The following is a 24,134-nucleotide window of genomic DNA, read 5'->3' as shown; positions in this document are numbered from 1 at the left end:
TAGATTTATGAATTAGGGATTGAATTTGAATGAGGTGTTACCTTAAGTGGAAACTTCATGTTTTCGAATTTTACTCGTTTATTATAATTTCTTTCATTTTATTTTTATTGTTTCTTTGTTGAACAAAATTTTATAACGCTTTAAAACTGCGTATCAATTTTTATACATGTAATATTCGTGGAATTCTTGAAACATCATGTATTTGATGAATTACTTTTAGACTGATAATGTTTATTTCTCTTAAATGAATGTATTTTAATTATGATGAGAATTATACAAATACGTGATTTCAAATCAATTGAAAAGTGTACACAAAAAACACAAACTTCTTAAAAATATCTTAAAATAAGCCCGCTTAAAAATGAGGCTAATTCACTTATTCTTTTTCAAAATTAAGTTTATTGAAAAATAACTTTCAAAAATTGCATATCAATTTTCATAAATGTATTATTCCATAAATTCTTGAATCCCCGTGTAATTGACGAATGCCTTTCAATCTGATTAGCGTTTATTTCTTTTAAAAGTGTATTTTTCATGTGAGAAGAATTTTACATACAAATAAATTGAATAAATTGAATAAATTTCAAATAAATTGAAAAATTCACAAAGAAACGCAAATTTATCAAAAATATTTAAAATAAGCCTGCTTAAAAATGAGACTAGTTCCCCTATTCTTATTCAGAAATATATTTATAAGAAAATGACATTTCAAAATTGCGCATCAATTTTAATATAGACATTATTCAACAAATTCTTGAATCACCATGTACATTAATAATGATTTTCAAGCTGATAATGTTTATTTCTTTTATTTAAATATATTTTTAATTATGATGAGAATTTTACTATTATGTGATCTTAAATAAATTGAAAAATGAAATTGGAAAAAAAATAAATTGAAAAATAAGCCAGCTTCAAAATGAGACTAATTCCCCCATTCTTATTCAGAAACATATTCATTAAAAAAATAACATTTCAAGATTGCGCATTAATTTTAAAATAGATATCATTCAACAAATTCTTGAATCACCATCTATTTTAAGAAAGATCTTCAAGCTGATAATATCTATTTCTCTTAAATAAATGTAATTTAATTAAGATAAGAATTTTACAAGTGAATGATTTTAAATAAACTAAAAAGAGCACAAAAATATAAAATTCAAAAAAATGTCTTAAAATAAGTCAGCTTAAAAATTAGACTAATTCCCCTATTCTTATTCGGAAATAAATTTATTCAAAATTTGGATACAAGTTTCGAAGTGAACTAAAATAAGCAAAAGCGAAATAGCAGAACCAAAAGATTTAATGCAAATGAGGTAAACACTTGATTCACATTTTCCTTTTATCTTCCATGTAACTAAAATTATTCAAAAATACAAAGATTGATCTAATGCAAACCAAGAAAATGTAATGCAGCATACACATTCTGTATTCAACTCAATCTTTCTTGGAAAAAAAATCCTCTTTTAAAAATTGCGAGAAATAATTCAACACCGCTATGAGCAAGAAAATTAGCATCCAATTTCTTCTTTTTCCCGCAATTTGAATGATTATACATTTCTTCTCATTTTTCATTCTGTTGAATATTAAAAGTTGAATATCATTTTCCCAAACTTCAATCTTTTTTTTATTCTACATATTTCAGGGACCGTTTAAATCTTGCTGTTTTGACAATGCTGGAAAATGGTGACTTGGCTCGCCTGGAAAATAAATGGTGGTACGATAGAAGTGAATGTAAAAATGGAGAATCTAAAGTAAGTTAAAAATGCTAAGAAAATTTATTCAAATATATTTATCAGCGTAAACAAAGTACAATGCAATTTTATTTTATATATTACAACATATTAAATAAAATAAAGAATAATTAAAATAAAATTTTAAAATTGTATTAAGGAAAGAATTCGAAATATTTAAAGCAAGAAGAGAATACAATACCAAATATAAAATACATAAAGCAAATACAAAAGTATGAACACAAGACAAATACATAAGAATAGTACCCGCAAAAGCTTACTTGAGACAAAAGTCCAATCACAAAATTACACTACTGACTGTGAGACATAACTAAATTGAAATAAACATAAGAACAACGCACCCTAATTTGCGCAGAAAACGAAAACAAAATTTATTATTTATAAAAATTTTATTATTTATACATTAATTAAATCAAATACAAATATTTTTTTTCATTTTTAGCACAAAGAAGACTTTTAAAGCACATTAGATTTCAGTATTGCTTTAACAAATTAGTTTTATGATTAGTCACTAATTCTGCGATGTAATCTGACTTTAATATATCTAAGACAAAATAGTACTTTAATCATTTCCTGTCCACTGATTTTACAGAGGTAAAAATTAAAAAAATACCTTTGCAAAAGTGAGAAATGTGTATTAAATTAATATAATAGTCCCCGAAAAATGAAATATACATCCTTATAAATTATAATTATTTCAATGAAATGTGGCCAGTTGAACTCAGCAATAGACTTTTTCTACCGGAATGAGATGTGCAGTACCTCTACTCTATGGATTCTCGCTCTCCCAGAAAATGAGCCCCAAACCGCAATGATTAAAGTACTGAGCTGCCATTGTTCGGGACAGAGGTTCTATCCCAGATGGTAGCTTGAATATTTGATTTCAATATATCTAAGAAAGTCGTAGTGCCTCAGGGGATAGAGCACTCGCCTTTCAAAGAGGTGAACTGAGTTCGAATCCCAGCGATGCCTTATAGCCGTAGGTAACTGCTTGTGTGGGAAGTGAAATCGATTGGTGAGTAATGTTGACCAAACTGCTCCTATCCTGTTGCTGTTTGAAAAATTGAGGAGCCTTAACATCTATAACCACCCTCGCACATAGTGGCAGTTGATGATATGCTTTCCCGTACACTCCCGGAAAAACCAGTTCATTGTTCAATCATGATAAGGTACAGCTATTTTACAATCTTAATAGCGTCTTGAATTGAACCATGTTCCCATTCAGTTTGAAGAAAAATATAGTGTAATCAAGGGAAAAATGCATGATAATATGGTTTAAAATAGCACAACTCTAAGGTTACCACTAATTTAAATAACATAACGGTTAATCAAACCTTCTAACAATGAGAGTAATACTTCACCAAAACAAGAACAGTATTAATTCAGCAAAAACATTTAATATAAAATATTTATTTTTTCACATTTCTGATATTCGTTTGCTCACTTTTGTCCATACCTTTGCTTAACCAATTCTATGAAAAGTTTCATTACACAAGTTTCATTCACTCAATTTAAAGCATTACTTAAAATTAAATAATATTTTTTGAAATTCTTGAAATAATATTTCTAAAAAAATATTTTTAAAACTGCAATAAATGAAATTAAGTAATCGAAAAGTAATTTGAAATAAAATTTTCAGGATTGAAACAGTCTGTAAATTGTTCCAAATTTAGGTAATGTTAAAATAGATAATGTGAACTAACTTTTCCCATACAACCTAAAATATAAAAATATTTTAAAAATTACTTTCTAAGACATCAACGATAAGTTGTTACCGAATATTGACGCATACAAAATTTATTTTTATAACATTTGCTTTTTATTTTCTCCTAAGCAATATTCTGAAAACAGCTGGTTTATTTTCGAAGAATTCTTCGTATGTATGTTATTCTTTCAAGCTGTTAAGCAGTTAATAATGTTTGCTAGATTATATTAAATTCCAGGTACTGATATTCTCTTTTCTCTTGAAAACTAGTATTCAGATTTTTATTCCAGAAACATTTTCAATTAGTTACATATTTTCTTTTTAATTTTTGTTTCAAACATATAATGTTATGAATCAATTTATTCTTATGTAATTAATATTCTCCTTTGCTTTTTTCATCATACATGTTTTAAACTTAACATTTATCAAACCTAAAATATGCAATACTTTTATTGGATTATATTAACTATTATATTAATTAACTCATGTTATTATTATCGATTAGTCATTAAATCTTAGAAGGCATATTTAGCACGCTTTAAAATTGTTCCAAGGAATCATGACCTCTACCCATAGAAAAAAATGCCTGATCATGTTTTTAGTTTAAGTAAAAACTACGACTAATGTCTTTCTGTACACTTGAAAAAGTAGTACCATATGATTCGTTCCAAGAATTGCACAAATCTAATTTGACTGAGAAGCCAAATAATAAAGTACGTACTTGGTTGGCGTCGCTGTAGAACTGCACAATGAGATATTGGCGACGGTCAGGGAAACATCCCTGAGGATGATCCGAAAACATTCCATCGCAATTTTGATCCTTTGCAAAGAGGATGGCTCGCCTGCTTTGGTAGCCCGATGACCTGCAAGCGGAGTCGAGCACTTTACGGTAGAACAGTTAAAGGAGGACCAATACCACCCACCCTTGGACACTACCCAGGCTGATCAAAGTTGTCACACACCTGCTTACTGACCAATGAATTGTGATTTGTTCTGTTTGAGATCTAATGCACATTGTCCTCACGCTGTGCACTGAATTTATTGAAGCAACTTTGACTACATAGACTTATATGTAAACTTTTAGTTGGCTTCTGGTGTCACTGTTGCAGACGATTCAGGGCTTATTGAATCATTTAACATTTCATTGTTCGAAGCTGAACCATTTCTTAGAATTGGCAATAGCGGTCCTTCGCCTTTTAGAACGACGATCTTTTATTTTCCTCCTCTTTGAAGATAACATATCCATGATTAAAAAGTAAATGAAGAAATAAAATATGAAAATAAAAAATTAGCAATAATAAAATAAACAAATGTAAACTTTAAAAATATAATTAGCTTTGAAAAAACCTGTTTGTTTTATTATTGAAAGTGTGATAAATATCACATAAAAATATCAAAACTAACGCATTGAAAACGCAAACAAACAAATGCAGTTAGGAAATCAAAACAATTCAGACACGGTTAGGATACTGTTTCAAACAAACTTTTCGTGTCAATAATTAAATTTTGAAAATCCTTTCAATAAAATGATATGAATTCAAACTTACTGGTTGGTAAAAACACTTCTGTGCTTCAGTTTCGCTTCGTGTTGGAAAACGCAAATAAAGAGACGTGGTTTAAATGAAGATAACGAAACTAGCTCATAAGTCCTCAAAAATGTAATCAAAATTCAAAAAAATATATATATTTTAAAGGGTATAAAGTAATCAACACTTTATCGAAATGCGCCAAAAATAAAAAATTTAAAATTTCATCTATTTTTTTCTATTTTGAAGGTCTACCGCAGCCTTAAGGAAATTCTTACCTCAATTTCATACGTGTGAAGAAGTTAGTGAAGACGATTGAAATATTTATAAAAATTAATCTTTTCATTCATAAAAATAAATATATTTCATATTTGTTAATGACAATTTTTATAATTTAAATAGTCTTAGTCTTTTTTTTTTCATTTCTTTTTATTTACTATTAATTTCTCAAAAAAAAATACTTTTGAAAAACAATTTAAAATAAATCAATCAAAATAAACATAAAAATAATTACAACACATGACCAATCGATACACAAGCTCAAAAAAGCAACATAAAATTCCAAAACTTCTTAAAATATTTTTCAGTCAAACTCGAAAAATAATCAATTCGTAAGCAGAAACACTTTTTCCATCGAATCTTTCAGAAAAAAATGGCCTGGAAGTACTTAAACTTCTTTTAATAGAACACGTACAGGTCATAATCCCTATCTTAGAAAGTTTCAACTAAGTCGCTTTAGAGAAGAAGAATTCGCAAATTTTCTGGAAAGAGCAGTTTTGGAAGTTCGGTGGGTTATGACATATAAAGTTCAATATGTCTTATTTGAAGGAACATGCGTAAAGGTAAATTGGTCCCAATAGTGTGGATGTAAACGATTTCATGACTGAAAAGCTTTTTGCGCTCATTTTATGGATAAAGTGTTTCAAGAATCGTGTTTTATAATATTTTTGGTTATTTGTTCCCAATATTTTCTTCATTTTAGTACGAAAGATTCTACATTTTATTCGTTCATGTATGAGAACTATTTTTATTGAAAAACTAATCGAAAGCAATTATTTAATACTTAATAAACCAGTTTTTGATCAGAAACCAGATGTTGCCGTTTTCATCACTGTAAAAATTTATGCCTTCACTATAAAAAATGGATGCTCAAATAGATAGAAAAAGTTTATTCGTTTTTGACAAAACTATTTAGTGGTATATTCTCCAATCCAAAATTTCGTTACAGATATGACATAAATATAACTAATAATAACTTTTCGAGGAAATAATAAATTTTTCGAGGAAACGAATTTCGTCAAAATTCTCGTTAACAATTTCCCACAATGCCTGGCATTGAAGTTAAGAGATGAGGAAACATTTTCGTCATATATTTTAAACATTATATCACACAAATCACGTTATTTCTTGATGAAATGATTCTCAAAAATTAACGAAATACAGCTAAAGGCTTGCTGAGTCATCAAAAGTGAGTTTTATTTTTGAGAGTGCACTGACCATGACTCTCTTGAGAAAACATTGTTTAATGTCAAATTTGCAAATTTTGCAACTCTGATGAAGAAATGGATGCATAAACTTTTAACTGTTGTCAATACTGTCTTAAATAACCATTGTCTAAATACCAATTTTTAAATAAATTTCTTTAGAGAAGAAGAAATTTCAAATTTTCTGTAAAAAGCAGTTTTGGAAGTTCGGTGTGTCATAACTTATAAAATGCAATATGCCTTGTTTGAGGGTAATACACTATCTAGCCATTAATGACCGAACACCCCTGGAACGGCAGTTGGACTCGTCCTGGCGGAATAAATACGGAACCTGTGGTGGGGGAATGACCATTCGCAAGCAGGCGACGGCCATACGAGCGTTAACAGTGAAAATGAGTAGCTGGCGAGAGCTGAATGAGGCGGAAAGGGGCATGATCATAGGCGCTCACCGATTTGGTCATTCCATACGTGTCATCTCCGACAAGTTTCAGATACCACGGTCAACAGTTGGTGACGTCGTGTTGAAATGGGAACGAGAGGGAGAGATAAAACCGCTGCCCCGACCCGGCATGCCCAAAATAATGTCCGACAGGGATCGACGATCTCTTCGACGTGTAGTGAAGGCAAACCGACAAATGTCGTTGGACACTGTCGCTACCAACTTCCGGGCTGCATCTGGCAGTGTTGCCAGTACACGTACCATTCGTCGGGAGCTGATTGCACAAGGATTCCATGGACGAGCAGCAGCACATAAGCCAAACATCTCTCCATCAAACGCCCGCCACCGATTTTAGTGGTGCAGAGCACGTCGCCAGTGGACAGAAGAGCAATGGAAAAGCGTTATGCGGAGTGATGAGTCACGCTACATGCTGTGGCACTCTGATAGACGGCTGTGGACCTGGCGAATGCCCGGAGAACGGTACCTACCGGAGTGCATTGTCCCCAATGTGAAGTTCGGCGGTGGAGGAATTATGGTGTGGTCCTGTTTCTCATAGTTTGGCCTTGGACCTTTGGTGTTAGTGCATGAAACCCTGAACGAAAAAGGGTATAGAGACATCCTGGACAATTCGCTGCTTCCCACCTTGTGGCAACAATTCGGNACCGGAGTGCATTGTCCCCACTGTGAAGTTCGGCGGTGGAGGAATTATGGTGTGGTCCTGTTTCTCATGGTTTGGCCTTGGACCTTTGGTGTTAGTGCATGGAACCCTGAACGAAAAAGGGTATAGAAACATCCTGGACGATTCGGCGCTTCCCACCTTGTGGCAACAGTTCGGTAATGGCCAGTTTGTGTTTCAACACGATAACGCTGCTATTCATAAAGCACATGCCATCACGGACTGGTTTGATGAAATGGGGGTGCAAGTGCATGACTGGCCATCCCAAAGTCCCGACATCAATCCAATTGAGCATCTCTGGGATGAGTTGGAGCTCCGGTTGAGGGCCGGACCACAACGTCCCAAAACCACCATTCAAGTCATCGCCATGTTACAGGAGGAATGGCGGGCAATACCTGCCGCCGTGTACCAACACCTAATGGATAGCCTTCCTAGAAGGGTTAAAGCTGTGATTCGGGCGTGTGGCGGCCCTACGCCCTACTGACTTCATACTAGCACCTCATGTATCCGAAATGAGGGGTGTCCGGTCATTAATGGCTAGATAGTGTATGTTGTATTTGATCAGTGTAAAAGAAGATTGTTGCCAATACTGCAGACATAAACAGTTAACTAACTGATTCTATATTATTTTTCATAGGAGTACAAAAGCAGAAGCATACAAATAAATCCCCTTTATTGATAACCAATATCAATTAAAGAATATTTTTAGCAATTTTATATAACGCTTCAATTGTTGCCCTTCATCTGGCTTTTGGCCAAAAATTAAGGCATCTGTATCTATTAAACATAGTCAACCCCTTTTAGGGAAGAAAAATATGAACCAAAATTTTAATCAAGAGATAAAATATCAACCAAAATTTTAATTAAGAATCATGGTCATCTCTATCAAATCCGGAATGAAGCAATCGAAGTAATTATATTTAAAAGTTTATAAAGTTTTATTAAAATCTCATAATTTTAAAAAAAAACTATTATAATTTCAGTATTTTAATTTATTGCCAGTAAATGCCACAAACTTAGTTGGATAAACATCACCAAACTATGATATCATTAATCTTCTATCAGGGATGAAGATAATCTAAAAATATCATTTATTTTGAGACAAGAAACAACTTGAACAAGAATTAAAATGTAATATTTTCTTAAGGAACTAGAACTTCAGGTATGGTAAGATGCAGAAATTAAAAGAAAATAGACTTGCAATCGCTTAAGAAGAATGAGATGTTCGAAAAATGATTCATTAATTTAATATTTTTATTTCAAAGTATAAAATGATATGCAGAAATGTTGGTTAGTGGTTAGAGGAGCAATGATCTATTAGTTTATCAAAGAAAAACACAAAAATCTTACTAGACACTTACTATCATTCAGTGTCTTTATTAGAACATACATTTTAAGATATAAAATCAAAGTTAAAGGGTGCGTTTTGTTTGGCTAATGTATGCAAAATCACAATGACAAAATATTTGGTAAATACCCCAGTAATTAATGTCAGCAATGGAGTATTTAAGGTTGAAGTTTGTAAGCAGAAGAAAAAAAATTTTAAGGTCAAACTTATTCGAAATTGCAATAATTCGAGTAATGTTTGTGGGATAATATAAAACAATAAAATTAAAGCTCTGATTATCGAGTATATTGGCTTGCGTGATTTATTTTCCATAGTTAGAATCAAATCCTTTAGAAGGAAATCCATGATGAACAGCAATATCTTCCCGGTAAGAAACACTATTTTGTGAAAAATACTATTAGAACTCACTTCAGAGGTACAATGCACAAAGTAAAAAATATCACACCCTGACCAACTTTCGATCTAATAATAGGATCTTCACGTTTTAAGACTCAATCTTAATGGTTCGAAAGGGTGACCTCAATTGTACTAATTAATTAGTACAGACGATATTTTAAATTACGAAATCAGACACAAAAACGTTCTTTCTCTGAATAAACATATCATTTTTAAGATCGATTTGGGTTTCTGACACTCAAGATATAGGGGGTAGCCGCAATCTGTGAAATATGGTCCCAATAGTTTAGTCAAGAGAGCGGTCCAAAGTTTGGATCCCTTAATGTTAATTTTACTTTTTGTGTATTTCGCCATATTTCGAGAAGTTTTTAAGCGAATTGAAAAATGTTTGCACTCAATTATAAAATTCATTTAGCCAGAGATAACTTCATGCAAAAAATAAATTTTTACTATTTTAGAATATTAATTATTTTTTTTAATAATAGTCGAAGAAATTTTCAATCTCAAGTTACACAATTTTTTGCATCATTTTAAAAAATATTATTTTTTTACAAAATAAAATTTCAATATTAACACATTATTTTTACAAAATAAAAAAAATTTTGCTAAATCGAGTGAATAGTTTTTGAGAAATAGAATTTTTAAAATACGTCTTCTTCAACATATAATGTTTTTCTAACTGATTACGCAACTTAAAATATCTTATTCAAAAATTAATTAGCAGATTTGAGGTCATCCCCTCGAACCATTAAGATTGAGTCCTAAAACCTGAAGATCCGATCATTAGATGAAAAGTTATTCAAGAAGGTTAAATTTTTATTTTGCGCACTATACGTTGTTTTCCGTGAGATTACTTAGAGGTAAGATATGTTCAAAACCAAGCTAGTATTAAATTATTCCAATGGCCATACATAGCTGGTTTTAAAATCAAACATTTGAGCCTTAATCTCTTAAAATCAAACACTGTTCTTTAGCAACGGATCTAGATTTCTGGGAGTTATTTTGAATTTTAAAAAAATTCTATTAATTAAAGTCCCGTTCTTTTCAAATGTTCAGAAGACTATTTTCCTTTGATTTCTACCTCTTGAAATGTCTGGGATTCTCACCCTCTCCCCACCCCTCTCTTTTCGTTATCCCCTTCTTTTTCATCATTATCTTTTTCCACACGGTTTATCAGACCTACAAATGAATCCTCGCTTCTTGTTTGTCTCAGGTTTGTAATTTTTCCGTGTCCCTGCGTTTCGCCCTTTCATTTCATTCCGTACTTTGAAACTGTAGGTGGTTTTATTACTGAACCAAACTCTTTATTTCGTCTGTACATACGACAATGTTCGTCCTCAATTCAGATTTAGTTTTATTCAAACAAGTATATTATTTAAAAGTAACAACAAAAAGCTAATGGTTTAGTAAAACATTAACATATTTTCACAATTAATTGACTTAACAAAGGACGAATTAAAAAAATCATTTATCACTGTTGTGTTATAAAATTATTTTTATTTCATATTTTTCATTCAATTAGCAATGTGTTAAAAATTATACAATATTTTTTTAGGAATCTTCTCAAAACGAATTAACTCTAAGCAATGTTGCTGGTTGTTTTTACATATTAATTGGAGGATGTGCTCTAGCTCTAATGGTTTCTTTCCTTGAATTTTGTTACAAGTCAAAAGTAGAAGCTAACAGAACTAAGGTAGTGTATGATTAATTAAATACTTATAGATAGAGGGAGTAAAATAATCAAAGAAAACTATCAATAAAATGTGCTGAAATGTTCTAAAAGCTGTTGTTGCGCTTGAAACCTATGTCATAATTATTTATTTGCTAAAAACGCGCAAACACAGCATATGAAACATTTACAAAAGTGGTGTACTAAAAAAACTAATGGAAAGTTTAGTTTAACAACAAAATATTTTGATATAACATTTAAAAAAAAACACATATTAAATTCATATATTTTTATACAATAATGATTTATTATTAAAAAAAATTTTAAAAAATTCTTCCACTGTGATTTTCTTAAAGTTAAGATTTTCTTTATTCGACACACAAGCTATAGAAGAATGCACGCTACATTTAAGGCAACTTTGTGTGAATTGAAGAGATGAAAATATTTTAAATTCTCAAGATTTGTGTAATCAGTAAATAGACAAAATTTTTTATCTGGCAAAAGGATGAAATCACGACAATATATATATATATATNAACTGTCTTACATAAAACACAATTAAATTCGTCTTTCAAATATTTGGTTCTGTTTTATATATGTTACCGGCAAAGTATGAAACGGCGGCATTGTATAGAATGCCGGATGTTTTTAGGCAAAGTATGAAATGTGAGAAGTATTACATACTTTCCCTAAACATTGTATAAAATGCCTAGGCATTCTATAGAATGCCAAATGCTTTTTAGGCAAAGTAGGAAATAGACGTCCTGATGAGGTTATTATGCAAATGATGTGCATGTTACTGTGAACGACCGAAATCGGTGGTTGTTGACATTCACCGGTGAATGTTGACAATCACATAGTCACTTTGGTGAATGTCCGAAATATTTATTACATCCGATTTGATATTAATTTATTCGTGGATATAATTACATTTATTGGATATTTTAATACTTACTGACGATAGAATAGAAGAAACATCAGTGTTTGGAGTATTGGGCAAATCTATACCGGACAATTGCACTTGACCTTAAAAAAAAAAAAAAAAAAAAAAAAAAAAAAAAAAAAAAAAAAAAATTTTTTTTTTTTTNAAAAAAAAACATCAGTGTAGGATATACCGGGCAAATGTATACCGAACAATGGCACTTAACTAGACCTAGTATGACTAGATCTTCGGTAAATGTCCGAAATATATACTAGGTCAAGTGTCACTGCCCGGTATACATTTGCCCGGCGTATCCTACACTAATGTTTTTTTTAAGGTCAAGTGCCATTTCCCGGTATACATTTGACCAGTATACCATAAACTGAGGTTTTTTGAAGGTTCAGTGCCACGGCCCGGTATGCATTTGCCCGGTATACCCTACACTGATGTTTTTTAAGGTCAAGTGCCACTGCCCGGTATACATTTTCCCGGTATACCCTACACTAATATTTTTTTAGGGTTCAGTACCACTGTCCGGTATACATTTGCCCGGTATGCCCTACACTGATATTTTTTAAGGTCCACTGCCATTGCCAGGTATATATTTGCCCGATACTCCCAACACTGATGTTTCTTCGAATCTATCGTCAGTAAGTATTAAAAAATCGAATAAATGTAATCTATCGTCAGTAAGTATTAAAATATCGAATAAATGTAATTATACCCACGAATAAATTAATATAAAATCGGATGACGTTTTGAATTTGTCATTTTTGAATGACATTTTGACGAATCGGAGATGTATTTTATACTTTCCCGGTAACAAATATATATATATATATATATATTCAACTGTTAAAAAATTCCTTTTATTATGAGCACTCATTTTAAAAAACAATTAACAAGTGAGCTAATGTATAAATAATAATAAAATCTACATATGATTATTAATTTGCTATAATTTTTGGAAACAAATGTGGTCGCTGTGAGAAAACACTTATTTAAACATCATAAATATATTGCATGTGAATTTTTTCAGAACAATATTTTCAAAACAATATTTTCAAATTAACTAAGAAAGTGGAATAATGAATAAATTAACAATTGCTTACTTGAATTAACCGAATTTTTTAATTCTTAATTTCTTTCACAGTGACTCATAAGCAAAAGTATTAAATAAAGTACATCTTTTTCAGGTTTCATTTTGTGAGGTAATGCTTAGCAAACTACATACATCCGTTACTGGAGAATCTGATCTTAACCACGCCAGGGTACGGACCAGCTCTTTTTGATTGGTACTTAGTTCTTCATATAATAGATATTTAAATCATATACACTCCAAATATTTCAAAAATACAGTAGTAATATCTAAAAATATTTAAATGACTGTTTTTTTTATTCACCCCTAATGAACAGCATATCTATTTCGTGTATTTATCCCAATTACGTTCTCAAATGCATTCTTGCAATTTTGAACCTAACTGAAGATATAACATCTTGAGTTAACCCCTTAACGATCGGTTAATTTTCAAGATAACTGTCATAAAAGTGCATATTTTTTAATACACGTTTAGTGTATAATTATTTGATTAGTGCTGACATCTAGTTTAAAATAAACTAACTATCGACAATTATCTTAAAAATATCCTGGTACTGCCATCTGGTGTGTGAAATGAGAAATAAAATGTTTTCCGGTCAAAAGAAATGAATTAGTTTTATTCTTATTGGCACGTTACTATTGAATACTCCCTCCCGGAAATATAACGGGAGCGAGAAATAGAGGGCGAAACCTCACCCCATCATTTTCACAGGAACGAGTTAAGTAAAGAGACAAACTCGTCTGTAAAAAATTTCCGAGTTAAACAAATTTGTATTTGTCTGCATAGGCTCTTATTGTTCGATTTTCGTATCCAAATAACTTTCGAGCCAGGTTTAGCTAGAGAACAATTGGAGTCCTATGATTCACCTAGCCCTTGAATAAATGAAGAGTGATTAATTTAACAGTTTAGTGCGAAGAGTTAGAAAGTACAATATAAAGACAATTTACGAATCAGAAAGGTATCACAAGAAACCTTAGATAAATCGAGAAAAAAAGTGATCTATTTATCAAGCTTACCCGCCCAATAAAGGACAATCGTCAGTTTTAACTGATAGTATGGATTACAGTGAGCAAGCATACTAAATGGTATTTAGCTTTCAAGAACCTAGTCAAATTTTTGAATTATGCAAGCCAAATTTAAATGTACATGTCGCCCTAAACCTACACTAATATGCTATTTCAAAGATTTAGGATTCATCGTAAATATTAACCACGCTATAATATTGGCGTGTTATACTGCACAGAGGGATTGAAATTTATTACTGTTAACAATCAAACCGGATTTTGTTTACTTAAGCCATTTCATTAAAAATGCGACAGTTAAGAATTCTCTGTCATCACACGTTGTCTATTTAGAATTGAAAGCAAAGGGGGGCTTTTCGAAACAACGCTGTTTCGATACAATTTTTCTTAACCACCTAATAGATCATATCATGGAATTTTTAAGCTTTGAAATCCTTGGGGACATTGCAAATTGATTTTGAACCAATAAGACACAATCGGAGAAATTACAATATTTTCAGACATTCAGCTTACTATCTTGTTAGACAACCAGTTGAAATGGATAAATAATGATAGACATGATGACTTTGCCAGATCTTCAATGTAAACGGCATGAACTGAAACCACGATTTTTCTTTAAACAAATGAATTTACATTTGAACTACGACAAATTAAGAAAAAAACAAGAAATAAGGAAGGCAAAAGAATATTTGACAAAACATATAAATGTTTGCAGCTATTTATAATTTTTGATCATTTTAAAAAAATAATAAAAACACTTCCTCACATTAAGTCAATCCTCACATTCTTGTATTTGTATACAAGAAGTTTCATTCTCTTTGAAACTTTTTTGCTAGTCTAATTTTTATTTTTATTTTGAATAGTAAGGCTACATATTAGACCGTGATAAATTGATAAATTTCATGTTTTGGTTGGAGTATCAGATTCCTTCAAGAATGAGACCACAAGCCAAAACTACATAGATTTGAGTATTTCATTTTTTTTTTAAATTTCAGTTTTAAGTTGGCGCATCAGATTTCAGCAAGAAAGGTCACAAGCCAAAAGTACATAAATTTGAGTGCTTCATTTTTTTACATATTTATTTATTTATTTGAATTTCAGTTTTTAGTTGTCACATCAGATTCCAGCAGGATTAAGGTCACAAGCCAAAAAGTGCATGGATTTGAATGGTTCATTTTTTTTATTTAAGTTTATTCAAATCGGACTAAGTTACAAAACTCCTTATAAAGGTGCATGTTGGACTGATTTTTTATTCTAAACTCTCCGGGTCTCAATGTCACTTTAACAATAAACTTTATAATCAGTGTCTGTTCTTTGAGTTGCATCTTTTTTCCAGTCAGGGAAAGTGAAATTGCATGTCTGTTACGCGGTATTTTCCACCATCTCGAATTTTAAAATGTTTATATAATAAATAATCCGACTTAGTTTACTACTGGCATCCCGGTTGCAGTAACTTAATGATAATGAAGCAGATCTCTAATTTATTTGTAAAAATAATGCCAGAAGAACCTGGTGAAATAATATATTTGTTGGCAGTGTAATCCGGGGAAATATGGAACGCGTTTTTTTATTTTGAATAATGCAATACGTCTTTGGAAAAAACTTTTTTTTCCTAAAATGCCCCTGAAAGATTTTATAAGTTAAAACCTTTTTTTTTCATAACTATATGTTTTTTTAATATAATTTTCCAATGCCCACCTGGAGAATGACCTTTCGGCACACAGACATCTGAAGGGCAGTTTTGTTGGCCACTCTTTCAGGGGCACCATATTAGGCGGGCCAACGCTGCTCCCACATTAATGACAGATAGTATAGAGAAGGAGAAAACAAAGCATCCATGCATTGCCCGTGATTTGAACCCAGAATACTTTTTTAAAAATATTATCCACATATCTGTAAAGGTAATTCACGAAATAAATTGCATTAAATAGAGATTTGTAGCTGCACGGCTACAGAAGTTTTGGTAAAATTACCGTCTTGTACGGTAATGACATTTCTTTTTAATAAAACCAAAATATACGGTTTTTCAATCATTCCTTAGGTAATTTATCCGCTCATCTGGTAAAGGTTTATCGCAAATTCAGGTTTACAAGAACATAGTTCTTAATTCCATACAGTAGGTAAAGAATACAAAATTGAAAAGTAAATTTAATCAAATATATTTTTTCATACAATTCTCTAAGGTATCACGATAATATTACCATATTTTATAACATTTTCCAAAATTATTTCATATTATGAAAGCATGTTTTATTGTTCTTTCTGAAAAAAACCAATTCGTTTCAGTAAAAATTACCGAGCTTTAAATATTCCTTAAGAGCCAGAAACACAGTAAACTTTACTATATTCTAATTGTTTTAACCATATTTTTTCCTCAGTTTGAAAATCAGTTAATAATGCCAAAATAAATCACCATTAAATAATCTAGTATTTATTTTAAAAGCAACAAAAAAACGTTTAGTTTCTTAGTAATGGTGCTAAACAATTGAAGTGATTAAATAAATTATTTTTTAAAGAGTTTATTTTAATTTGGAGCACAAATGGAAAGCAATTTCATTATAATGTATCGATATTTTCCTATGCTCGAAAAATGACATTAGTTATCACGAAAAAGCTAATTATTATATTTTTCATTTTCTTTTTTCAGTTTTACCAAGCTGCAACACAATTGATAACAGCTGAAGGTTTATCAGATCAACCCAGCTCAAATACCCATACTCAAGTGTGAAGAAAGCTTAAAATGCGCTAAAAATGTTATCACTGCAAAATGAATCCTAAATGAATAATTTCAGTAACCTAGGATTTATATCAAGAGAAAAGTGTCAAATGAAAGTGACAAAAAAGAAGTGTTATTTTTTTAAAGATTTCTTCAATATATGGGTTATTAGAAGAATCAAATTGATATTATTATTAAAATTTTGCAAATTTAACTTTTCAGCTGAAAATTCTTACTAAATTAATACAGCTGATATACGTATGAAAATATCATGCATAAAATACTATTGAATTAAGGAAAAGATGCTATATCAGCGTTAGTTATTTATTTTTCGTTCAAATAAAAGCACTTCTTTTATTCTACCAAACACATAAAAGTAACACGAAGCAACATTTTGTCTTATTTCACTGTATTTGAAAAACATAATTTATCAATTTTCGTAAAACTTCACCTTCCAAACAAATCTCATTTTTTTTGCTAAAATGTATAAAGTAATGTTATTTTTAATGTACCTGTTGAATTAAAATATAAAGTTAGTGAGATCAATAGAAATAAATTTTTAATTAATAACTTTATCAATATATTAAAAATCATTGAAAATCATAGAAACATAATTGAAAAGATGCTCACATAAATAGGTTGACTTATCGAAAATAGCAATTCAATTCATTCTAGTATTAACAAAATAAACTTCTTATTGCTCATTTAGGATTTTTGTAAAATTTAAACATAAAGCAATTCTCATTCCCTGAGCAGTTTTATCTGATTCAAATTATGATAAAATAAAAGCTTAAATAGTAGCGCAAATGTGGTTAAGTACTGAAATCATAAAACTTCAGTAAAAGTTTTATGATTTAACGACGAAAATAAAAAATAAACTTTAAAAAGACTTCAAAAGCATCGAAAAATATTTCATGTTATATTTATTGCTTTTTCACAAATGCATAGTAAAAACAAGTCAATGATGAAAAAAAACATATTTCATATTCGATTATAGTAAAAAAAAAGATTATTACCTATTTTTCTTTTAAAATTGATGCGTAATTTTAGTTGTAATTTTCTCTGACAAATTAATCCGTTTAAATTTTTTTATTAAAATGAACTAAAAGAGTTCTTAACAAGTAAATTTAGCCAGACGAGCAAATAATGAACGCCAACTCACTAAACCATATCTTCTGTTTTATGACTGAAGCAAAAACGATGACCTAGCTGCGAAGAGTGTCGTAAAAAACCGAATCAATATTTTCCTCACATTCATCGAGTAAAGCTCCCAAAGACGAAAAAGCAATAGTGCTACTCTATAAACTTAGAAACACACCAGCGCAAAATAAGAGAAAATGTTACGAGCATTTATTATAATAGAAGACTGGATTTATCTAATACACACAATCTTTTTTATGAATACTTTATATCCGGCTAGATTTTGAGAACCTATTTTGATTTCATGCTATAAGTTTTTATTTTGATTAAATTTTGCTTTCATAAACTTCTACAATAGGATTTTATTGCCAGAGTTTGAGCCTGGATTAAAATGAAATCATTTGGATTACTTCCTTGTATTCTTAAGAATTCGCTTTCTTATCTTTTCTGTTGTTTTTCCTTAAGCACAAACTAAAACTTATTGTCTATTTTTATTAACAATAATATTTCAATTATTATGATAAAAATTAATATTTTAGAAATATTTGTTTTGTTCAATTTAACTTCATTTTTATTGTTGTATACCAAATTGCATTGCAAACCAAAAATGCGCTTTATGTTGTTTTATGTTACGAATTGAATTGCTATAAGATTACAACTCGTTAATTTTTTTCTAAAACTATTGTAGCTTCTTTTTATGCTTTAATGCCTTAAAATGCATGTTGCTAGAAATCAAAATGTAAAATGAAATAAAAATTATGATGAAAAAATGATCATAGAAATTTTAAATTTATTTTCGAATTTGTTCAAAAAACTATCATCTCCTTATTTCTCGTATGTTGTTTTAAGGAATTCTGTAAGAAATAATAATAATTTTAAAAAATAGAATCAGAAATGCGTAAGAAAGACATTTAAAAAACATAAAATAGGAGAAAAACTCTTATATTCAAAATAATAATTGAAAAACATATTAAACTAATATGTTAAATTGAAAAGAATGTTAATAAAAAAAACATCGAAATTGCATAGTACAAAAATCATTCGAAACATTCATTCGAAGCATTCGAAGAGGAAAAAGCTTATATTACGTGCTATGCTTTCATTAGACTTTAAGTTCTTAAATCTAGAAATACTAATGTTTTTGAAACACCTTTAATATGTTTTTCGAGGAAGTTTTCAAGTTTAAGTACTGGGGTATCAGAAAGTAATGTCGTTTCCGATCATTTTGATTTTGTTTCTTCTTTTTTTTTTTCTAATTAATTTTTTTTCTTCTTTCTTTTTCAAATTAATAGCTCATTGTGTTCTTCAAATTCGTAAAAATTCATTTTGAGGTACGAATGACTTGTTGACTCAAAACAACTAAATCTTATTTTTTTTTCTGCAGTTGAAGGTATAATGGTCTATCAAATATCAGAAGAAAGTACATAGAGGTACGCAAGGGAGTCACAAGTTACAGTTGTTACTAAAATCATTTGAGATGCTTATCCAAGTGCATTAGTCGTTCGTAAATGCGCTAATTTTTTAAGTTCAATTCCGGTTTCGATCTATCCAACTCGTATCGATCTGAAGAACCAAACCCTGTAAAATGTTACTGAATTAAAGTGGAAGGCATTACCTCACCCACCATGTTCACCCGATATTGCGCCTATGGATTAGTTGGCAAAAAGCGTGAAAGTGTCGTTAGAGTCCAAAATGCCATCTCCAGATATTAATTTTTAGTGATCCAGCGTTGGAAATGTGCTCTTTGAATGGCTTATGTGTGTATGGTAATTACATTATCACTGAAAAGTAGAAGTTTGTTTGAAATTTATTTGTTGTATTTAATGTATAAAAAACGTCATTACTTTCCGGCACCCCTAATAATTTCTAGCATGAAAAAGGCAAACTACTTTCTATCCAAACAGTAATAAAATAATTAGAAATAATATCTGCTATGTATTAATCTTAATTTTTCTAGTGTAAATATTTAAGTTATATCTTAAATGTAACAAATTATGATTTCATAGTGCACTGTATCTGCAGCAAAACTGTGTTTTTAATTACATTATGAAACAAATTACTCATTAGAAGCTTTGATTTCTCTTTACAATTTGCTTAGCACTTTTATTCCTGGTAGCTTATATTTGTACGGTGATAAAACATATGAAATTCCACAGATAGAATATGCAGTATTTCTTCTATTAAAGAATGGGATGTTTAAACGATATCAAAGTTGAAACATTTATTACAGTAAAATTTTCGTGTGAGCAACTTAATTAATTATTGTATTCTTATGCACATTAAGTTTTAACACCATTGAATGATTTAGAACATTTTTATCCCGTTAATTTAACAAACTATGTAAGATCTTTTCCTAAATTAAACTAATATTTTGTTGATTTAATTGAAAACAAAATTATTGGAAGCTTCTCAGTTTTTGACAAATCCTAATATTCAAAAATGTATTCTTCATCTTTATAACAAACTTATATTTTCATTTTATTCATCTTCATCTCAGCATCAGGTATACGTATTATGATTAATTAATCTTTTAAAAATAATAATTGCAATTATTTAAATATAATTTATTGACTTATTTAAAATCAATATGAAAAGATTATTCTATATGAATAAATGTATTAATCTGTTTAAATTCATTTATTTGTTAAGTCATTGCTCTCACTTCATTAAACTTTTAAAGAAAATGTGTATAATGTATAAAAAATATATTAATGCTTTAATTATTATGATCATTTAAATAAGAGAGCGAAATATTTTGTTTTAACGGAATTTTTGCGTGATTTATTTAATTGCTCTCTCATTTAAATTACTAATATAGTATTATTTATGATATAAAATTTTGCTGTAAATATGTTTCTCTTTCTACTCACTAGATGGCGACACAATAAATGACAAGAAGAGAGCTTTTTATAACAAAACTGACCAAAAATGTTTTGAAAATAACGTAATTTTTACCGTTATTTATTAAATAACCATTTTTAACAATTGTGACATTATTTTAATCTGAATAATGTATTAAAATGCTAAATAATAAATAGTTTAGAGTTATTTAACAGCACTCTCTTAAAGCAATTCTCAGATTTTTCATATTAATTTAATTTTATTTACCTGTGGTAAATACTTCATGTAAATAGTAGAGTGAATAGTAGTATTTTTTCATCGCAAACGCAAATCCTTTAATTTTTTGCGGCGTGCGTAAATAGGAACTTAATTAACTGCATAAATATGCAACTATTATTTTTTAATCATCAATACGCTTGTTATACTTGCACGAACACTTGGTGCTTTTATATATTTATCCACACTATGTAAACAACTACGCAGAGAGCTACACTATATATATTACTAGAAACGGTAACACGAGTTTAATTTTAAGATAATATGCTATCCATTTTGTATACTGTACTTATATGCGGAAGGCATTTATTTGTAAAGCTGGTTTACGAATTTTTAATCGTGTATTTTATCAGCAATAGTATATTTTTCAATTGTCATCTCGCTGTACGCTCTTTATCTGATTTCAAAAATAAAAGCAATCGTCGCAACTTTAACTTTGAGCAATTATTGTGCATGTTAAATCATTTTTAACATCTGTTCTAAATTAAACTTTAATAAGATGTAGAATTTGCTTTTTTTTTCGTTAGTTAGAGCCTTGGAGTGCCAAACAAAATAGAAAGGAAAGTAGAACAATGTAACAATTTATCAATTTTATTGCTCAAAGCTAAATTTTGCGTATATAACCGTTAACTTGTGAATGTAACTCTCAAAAAGTTATTTGTTATCCAATAAAAATAATTTGTTGTTATTGTCTATGTGTTTTTATTTGATTATTTTATCACCGTAAATAAATTTTCAAAGAACATTGAAAAATAGTTCATATTTTTGGAATCTTTGTCAGTCAGAATATCGTGCAATCCTGCATAGCAAGTATCAATGCTCTGAAACAGTTTTACAGGATACTAGCAGTGACAAAAGCAAAAGCTTCTTATACTTCATCCAAGATTTAACCCTTATCACTCCAAAAGTACCTCTCAGATACCACTGTTACCTTTAAATTATTTACCACACTAACGTCATGTCTACGTTATAATTCTGATTTCGAGTCTCCAAGTAATCGTGGCAACTTTCAGCATTTGCAGTACAGGTTAAATTAATTTTAATATTTGTCCTAAATTAAACTGTTACAAAATTTACAATTATCTTTCTTTCTTTTTTTTCTTTTTCTTCCTTTCTTTTCTTTTTTTTCTTTTTTTTTGAGTGACAAAAATAAAAAGCAATATTGGAGAATTTAACAATTTATCGATATCATTGCCCAAAGCTAAATTTTGCGTAGACAACCGTTAACTTGTGAATGTAACTATCAAAAAGTTATTTGTTATCCAATAAGAATAATTTGTTGCTATTGTCCATATGTTNCCTTATCACTCCAAAAGTACCTCTCAGATACCACTGTTACCTTTAAATTATTTACCACACTAACGTCATGTCTACGTTATAATTCTGATTTCGAGTCTCCAAGTAATCGTGGCAACTTTCAGCATTTGCAGTACAGGTTAAATTAATTTTAATATTTGTCCTAAATTAAACTGTTACAAAATTTACAATTATCTTTCTTTTTTTTTCTTTTTTTTTTAGTGACAAAAATAAAAAGCGATATTGGAGAATTTAACAATTTATCGATATCATTGCCCAAAACTAAATTTTGCGTAGACAACCGTTAACTTGTGAATGTAACTATCAAAAAGTTATTTGTTATCCAATAAGAATAATTTGTTGTTATTGTCCATATGTTTTTGCTTATTTATTTCATCAATTTCTTATTTGTTATCAATTTCTAAACCACAATAAATGAATCTCCAAACCACATTGAATAAATTTCTAAGCCACATTAAATGAATTTCTAAACCACATTAAATAAATTTCTAAACCACATTAAATGAATTTCTAAACCACGGTAAATAAATTTCTAAGCCGCATTGAAAAATATTGCATAGCTTTGGAATCTTTGTCAGTCAAAATATATCGCAATCCTGCATAGCAAGTATCAGTGCGGTGAAACAGTTTTACAGGATACTAATAGTGACAAAAACAAAAGCTTCTCATGCTTCATCCTAGATGTAACCCTTATCACTCCAAAGGTGCCTCTCAGATACCACTATTACCATTAAATTTTTTAACACACTAATGTTATAATTTTTGCGCCTTAACCCCTTGGGGACGGGTGATTCAGAAAAGCATTTGTACAATATCAGAATCAAGTTGCAATTAAATAAAAAGCGGTAACTTAAATGTAGTCGTTGCTAATTTGACAGACTTACTTTGCTTTTTCTTTAATTATTGTTAGTTTAATCATATATATAATCAATGTTAGTTCAAAGTATAACTAAATAGTTTTATTTTGAACAAAGTAATGGTGAATTAAATAAATCAAACAATTATAACTCCGCCCACAAATAAACTGCTAATGAATTACTTTGATTACCAGTTTTATCTTTTTATCCTGATTGATACAGTTTCATGCTGTCACGTATTTGTGACAGTCGGCGCGAAAGGGTTAATGTTTAGTGACCACTGTACTTGGTGGTTTTCTGGCATTATATGGAAAGAGTGCAAACAGTAAATTCATTTTGCAAACTTTGAGTGGTTGCTCCTATTTCTTCTTATAATTCGCCATTTTACTGTCATATTTAATTAAAATAATAAGAGCTAAAATGTGAAACATATGTATTATTTAGAAAATTAACAGTATTAGACTTTTTTCCCCTGAAAGTAAAATGAACAAAATTTCCAGTTCTCAAAAATAAATTATCGTAAAATATCACAAATTAGCCTATTCCATCCCTCAAGTAGTTATATTTTTCATCTTTTGAGATATATTGTTAAAAATGTTACGAAACTTGAGATAATTGATCATTGAGAAAAACGTATCACTTAAAATTTAATAGGTAGAAAAATATTAAAACAATTCTTATCTAGTGCTCTTATTCAGATCCAGGCTTAATTTTCTTAGAACTATAGCAGAATAATTGGTACTATTTTTTAAAGCAATGAGACAAATTCTACAATTTTAAAACTCTTTTAATTATTTAAATATAGGCATTTATTCATTTATATTTTTCTTGAAAATGTCATAAGTGTATGACACTATTTTAAAGATTGGAAGTCATCAAAATTATTTATTTCTAAAAATGTAAGTTTCGTGGTGAAAATCTATGAGTTCAATTTTTTAAGTATCCT

The 24,134-nt window shown here is 29.6% G+C and overlaps 1 protein-coding gene across 2 annotated transcripts in view; it reads left to right on the top strand.

Annotated features, from left to right (window-relative positions):
- LOC107436206 (glutamate receptor 1-like) overlaps positions 1–17,732 on the top strand; it is a 148,960-nt gene extending 131,228 nt beyond the window's left edge. Inside the window, exons 13-16 of one of the 2 annotated variants that reach the window (XM_016047817.3) lie at positions 1,646–1,754; positions 10,884–11,021; positions 13,116–13,190; positions 16,689–17,732. In XM_016047817.3, the coding sequence (XP_015903303.3) occupies positions 1,646–1,754; positions 10,884–11,021; positions 13,116–13,190; positions 16,689–16,769 (403 nt within the window). In that variant the 3' untranslated portion in view covers positions 16,770–17,732. Of the gene's footprint in view, positions 1–1,645; positions 1,755–10,883; positions 11,022–13,115; positions 13,215–16,688 lie in introns of both variants that reach the window. The other variant, XM_071188134.1, reaches the window with a different exon arrangement.
- Positions 17,733–24,134: the final 6,402 nt, after the last annotated feature.

This window comes from Parasteatoda tepidariorum, chromosome X2 (assembly GCF_043381705.1).
Source record: "Parasteatoda tepidariorum isolate YZ-2023 chromosome X2, CAS_Ptep_4.0, whole genome shotgun sequence".
Lineage (NCBI taxonomy): Eukaryota > Metazoa > Arthropoda > Arachnida > Araneae > Theridiidae > Parasteatoda > Parasteatoda tepidariorum.
The sequence above is the reverse complement of the archived record's forward strand: the minus strand, read 5'-3'. Positions and strand labels throughout refer to the sequence as shown.